The following is a 5,779-nucleotide window of genomic DNA, read 5'->3' on the forward strand; positions in this document are numbered from 1 at the left end:
ATGATGAGAACCAAAGTATTGTTCATATTCCTAGTGATGTTATAGTATAAATGGTTAGATACTTTGAATGACATGGTTCAAAATCAGACACAATAGTACAGATGAATTTCAAATGAATTTTAGCTTACTTATTTAATACACATAGACATCAGAACAATAGTCAGTCAGTTATATGCAACGTAGAATCTGACACATGTTCATCGGTTCACGTCGTCATACACACTACGTTAGTAGAACGAGACAAAATTATTCTAAGACGAATCCCATACTGGTAGAAAATATTAAATATATACAAAGAAAAAACGTTGAAGAAGATTTTGAGACTCAAGTTCTAGAGGAAGACAAGGACTGAATACACCTGTCACGGTACGACTAGGTACCAACATATAGCACATGGAGATAATCTGTTTTTAAGAAAAAAGACAAGAGAAAGGGAACTCAATCAAAAAAAAAACACAAATAAGTGAACAAGAACAGTATATAAAAAGATATACAAGTCAATTGAACCCGTTTAAAATAGACACACACACACAATAATGTAGCTATATTAACTCACCGTTAAACTTTTAATAAAACATTCACGTTGATCAAAATAATATAAAAATTCTTTACAAAATTGATCTACTAAACAAATAGATGTCAATGAAGCAGATGACATCAATGTTGACAAATTGTGCTGACAGGTGGGATTATTCATTAAATGAACAATTTTTTCCCGATCATCTTTCAACTGTTCTAAAAGGATCGTATAAATTCGATTTAATAATGTTTGAATAGTTGAATAAATAGTGTTTTCTGAAATATTATACAAATTATCAAGGGATTGATAACACTGTTGTTGAGCATCATTATTATTTATATTACTTATAAATGTATACATTAAAAATAATATTAAACCTAGGTGATAGGATGGACCAGAATTATTATTATTACTATTAAGTGATAAATAAACTGAACTCCATGTAACATCATCACCATCATCATCATTGCCATCACCATCATTATTGTCAGTGGAATGATCTGGTAGGCATAGATCTAACTTTTCAAGAATTTGATGAAAATAAAGACCTAATGAATAGTAGAATTGTGGTAATATCTTGAATTTATCCTCCACAGTTTGATTATCAGTAAACGATTCGACTAGATTAGATACAGTAGCAGAATCACAACTACTAATACTAATACTACTAGTCAATGTTATGAATGAATCGATTAAATTATGAAATAAATCCATGATGAAACGGTAACTTAAGTAAATCACTTCGTTGGTGTTTTTTTCATCGAATGGCAAAATGAAACCATATTCTGTCAATAGAGTTAAATTATCATGTGCTCCATAATTGATTAAAACCTAGAAATTAGGAGAAATTAGAAACGAAATTAATCAACAGGATATGAAACAAACAAAACGAAACAATGAAATCAAGATTGGATGGTAACTAATTTGATCATGATTAATTAACGTTATTCAGTAAGTTAGTCAGCTACAACGTAGGACCAGGCACATTTATGCATCGGTCCAAGTTGCCATACCTCGTTAGCACAACAAGATCAACACCGGATTCATAGTAGTTAATTTAGTGGTGGTGGTAGTATATAAATTATAGGTTGTATATAAGGATATAGTACAGGAAGGAAGAAAGTTATGAAGCAATCTTAATCTCAAGGTTTAAAGGAAGATAAAGAGTGTATACACCTACACAATTGTGATTGGTTCTGAGACATGTCACACAGAGTCTCCAACCATTGGTTACGATAGTCACGTGGATCCCAACCAAGTAGTCTGCATCTGCCAACATGGCTCAGGCTAGAAGTTAGTGACTTCAAGCACTGATGCCACGTTTTGGTTTGGCCGCCCTTAACACTCTTCCGACCATTGCCAATACTAGTCAGCATAGCGCGTCGTGATAATCGGTGTTTAGGCATACGTAACACGTGGCCTAACCATCACAGTCGATGAAGATTCATGACCTCATCAACTGATTTACCATCATTTCCTAATACCCTGTATCTAACCTCACTATAACTCATTATTATTTAGTTAGTGACTTCAAGCACTGATGCCATGTTTTGGTTTGGCCGCCCCTAACTCTCTTCCAACCATCCCCAATACTAGTCATCATTACGTTATTAATATGGGAATTTATTGGGAGTTATTAAATTTACATAATTTACATAACGGACTGAACTTCAAACATGTCGAGTATGAGACAATTATCCACTGCAGGCAATGGAAGACATAAACACAATATGGTGAGATGATTGAAGTTAGACAACTACAATATTGTGATCTAGGGGTAAAGCATTTGCACGAAAGACTGAAGGATCTGAGTTCGATCCCCGATGAAGTTAAAAATGTGCACTGCCAGAGAGTCCCATACTAGGACGCAACAGCTTTTCAATGTTTCCCAGTTTACAGTGGTGATCTAGCTAACTGACATTAGTTCAGGAGTGAAGAAAAATAACGACTACTTATATGTATAGGCTTTAAACTCAATGAGGAGCGAAGGCAGCTTAGGCGTAGGCTGGTAAGGAGCCTACTCAATGATCATGAACGGTGGTGGACAAAGAAAAGATATAGAAAAGGTGGTGACAATAAGTAATAGTTGAAAACTATTTAGACTTGTCAAGGAAACATGTGTTAATAATTTGACTGTTAGCGAGACTATTTCGGAATAGGTAAGACAATTGTTCACTCTCCTTCTCAATTGTTGGAGAATGGGTTGTTAAGTTATTACAGGAATAGTGTGTACTTTTATTTTAAGTCTTTTGTATATTTCCGTCCGGGTTCTGAATTGCGTACCAGAGTTTAATGAGTAACAGAGACTGTTAAGCAATTTATTGACCGTATGATCTACGTGAATACACTGTATTATTCATAGGGTTGCTTATCTGAGTCGAGATGAAGAAATGTATAAATGGTGTTAGTTTACGGCAATATATTAGACAGATCATGTTTCGTACTTGTAACTTACGGGTTATCAATAAAAATCATGAGAGCACAGTAATCTACCGTATACAAATCATTCAGTTGTCACAAATATTATTGTGAATTGTACAACTGATTGGTCAGTGAATAGTGAAGAATGTCTAGCTCTTTAGTCCAGCCTATATAATTTAGAGATGATGTCTCAGACTGTGAAGTTGGGCGATGTGAGAGAGTTACGTAAAGTATCAGTTCACTCAAGACTGTAAAGTTAAGCATCTTGCTGACGAGTGGCAGCTAACTAGCATGAAGTCCAGGTTATGCAGGGTTTCCTACCATGTACTTACACGCATTCAGAGTATAATTCGCCAATAGTTGTAATTGACCAATTACAGTAAATTAAAGCTCATAATGTTTATTGTTAAGTAGTATACAACATTACAGCTAAAAAGTAAATGATAACATTCTTCGCGTTATAAAAATAAAACACAAGAGACTACCTGTTCACCTGCAGATACTGAACGTTCCAAATATAATTCCAATGATAATCCTGTTTTAGACAGTGACAAAGCGGTTGGTACATTTTGATCATGATTAAAAAAATCAAAAAATGGTATCAAAGAGATTGTGTGGTTATTCTTCTCATTCATAAACAGTGAAACAACTTCAAAATCATTACAAAAGCTCAAATCTTTTAAATCAAAACTGATTAGTAGATTATAAAGATGTTGAACCTGTGATAAAGATTCTTTAAAAGGACATGAAACACAACGTGAATTCACAGTACACCAAGCCCATAGAAATTCTTTTGGCGGAATATCATAACCTTTATAATGCAAACCTTTTGTACAATCATTGTTATTAGTAAAAATTGGTTTTATGCAATTCCACGACCTTAACAGTCGTGTTAGCAAACGTTTTAGTTTAATATTTATATCATTTGAATGAAAATAATCAGGAGAGTTAATTGTAAATATTCTCTCAAATAAACAGTCAGTATCTAATAAGATACAAGATAATGGATCTAAATAAACTTCTGGCAGAACAGATAGATAAGGTGCCCAAATCTTTCTTAGGATGCATTTGGTTGAAGTTGAACATTTACAATGGTACATAAAAGCTATAAGGGTATCAAGAGAGTTTAAATTAGCTTGATAACGTTTGGAATGTTCAAAACATGGACAATGATTAAGTAGATAAGCACATCGTAACGGTGTAAGAACTAAGTGTAAATCATCTAATGGTACAGAATAACAGCATTGTTTTGATTTTATTTCACAACAAGCAATTAGACCACGTTGGCCAAATTTTAATTTGTTTGAAATTTTCAATAAACTTCTTCCAGGATATGTAGTGTGCAGGCGGGATGATGCAGTTAACCAGTCATCAAATTCTTTCAGAGAACAGTCTTCATTTAACTTGTAATTAACCATGAACTAAAATCGATTAACATAATAACAGTAATAGTGACAAGGTGAGTACCAACCAAAATCAAACAGAATCGATTTATAACCTTTAGGCTTTTATATCATTTAATATATTCAAAACGTAAATTATTTATTTATTCATTTAAACACATAAATATTGGTACAAGAAAGCACCAGATAAATATGCGCCTCACAAATCTCATTCGATTTATGTGAGGGCTGTGTTACTGCCCAGGTGCCCAGACTGAAGCAGGTGGTTTTCTTAGGGGGCCACACCCGTAGCCTTTGACCTGAAGGTCTGATCCACAAGGCATTGGAGCATCGTGAGGAGATACTGTCCCATAGTAGACAGTGACCAACGACTGGTTCATACGCCATTTGTTCCCTCACGATACTGGAGCTCATGTGCACCATTGGTTTGGAATCAGAGTTTTCCAACTCCCCTAGGTGGACTCTCCGTGTCCACCAACCCGGTTAAAGCGCCGGACATTCGCTTTTCGTCCTCTCAATTTCGTAAACAACACCCCCTTTGTGAGAAGGCAGTGAGTAGGACTTCCCTGGCAGAGGCTATATACGCGTGGCCATGTGAGAGCATTTCGAGAGGGAGAGCGGACTCTCCCCACTATCGGCCGTACCAGGGCATTTGGGGGCCAAAACGTAAATAGTCACTATTTATTTATTATTCTAAACAGTAAGCGTTTGTGAGATGAGTGAAGTTAATGAATTTATTTTTTTTAGGAGAAATACAATTGGTTTCGAGAAAAAATTAGTCCTCAATGATTCTTTACAAACTTCTATCGTACCGATGTAAAATATATTTTAAGTGGACTGACACAACTGTCTGAAACTTGCTTGATTAAAAATTGCAGAGACGTTTAAATAGTCTGTTGAATTAATAGTAATGGGTTTATTTCTAAACAAATTCAAGTATTTGATAAATAGCACCCATTAGGCTGCGATTTTTTCAATAGACAGGTATACTCAATGCAAGAGTTATATATATATCCTGCATACCATTGAACACTTGGTTTAACTCATGACAATTATTAAATCACGTGAAACATTTTTGGTTTTTTGTATTCTAGTCGTTTTCATGTTGTATATATTCGACTATTCAGCTGAATGCTTGAACACACCCTACACTCCACTGACTGCATAAGTATACTTTTGCTTGTCTGTGTCGAATTAGCTGTTATTGTGCTCATATGGCTGCTTTTTTCTAGTTACTGAAGTATACATCCCTATAAATTTCTGCAAATGACTCTTGACCTTACGCTATCTGCTTGAAAGCAATTTGCGTTCGGGTCATCAAACATTGCATCTTCTATAATTAAATCAAAACCTAAAGGTTCAGCTGCACAATATATATATATATATATATATATATATATATATATCGGTCGAATTGGAGTAACGGCTTAGGAGT

The 5,779-nt window shown here is 34.6% G+C and overlaps 1 protein-coding gene across 1 annotated transcript; it reads right to left on the reverse strand.

Moving 5' to 3' along the window:
• Nucleotides 1-547: 547 nt before the first annotated feature.
• On the reverse strand, nucleotides 548-5,558 carry Smp_149380 (hypothetical protein; the record flags this gene model as incomplete). Its single annotated transcript, XM_018798346.1, has 4 exons — nucleotides 548-735; nucleotides 1,069-1,351; nucleotides 3,427-4,362; nucleotides 5,490-5,558. 4 exons carry the CDS (start codon nucleotides 5,556-5,558, stop codon nucleotides 548-550), a joined length of 1,476 nt encoding a protein of 491 aa, XP_018653297.1.
• Nucleotides 5,559-5,779: the final 221 nt, after the last annotated feature.

This window comes from Schistosoma mansoni, chromosome 6 (genome assembly GCF_000237925.1).
Source record: "Schistosoma mansoni strain Puerto Rico chromosome 6, complete genome".
In the NCBI taxonomy this organism is placed as follows: Eukaryota; Metazoa; Platyhelminthes; class Trematoda; order Strigeidida; family Schistosomatidae; genus Schistosoma; species Schistosoma mansoni.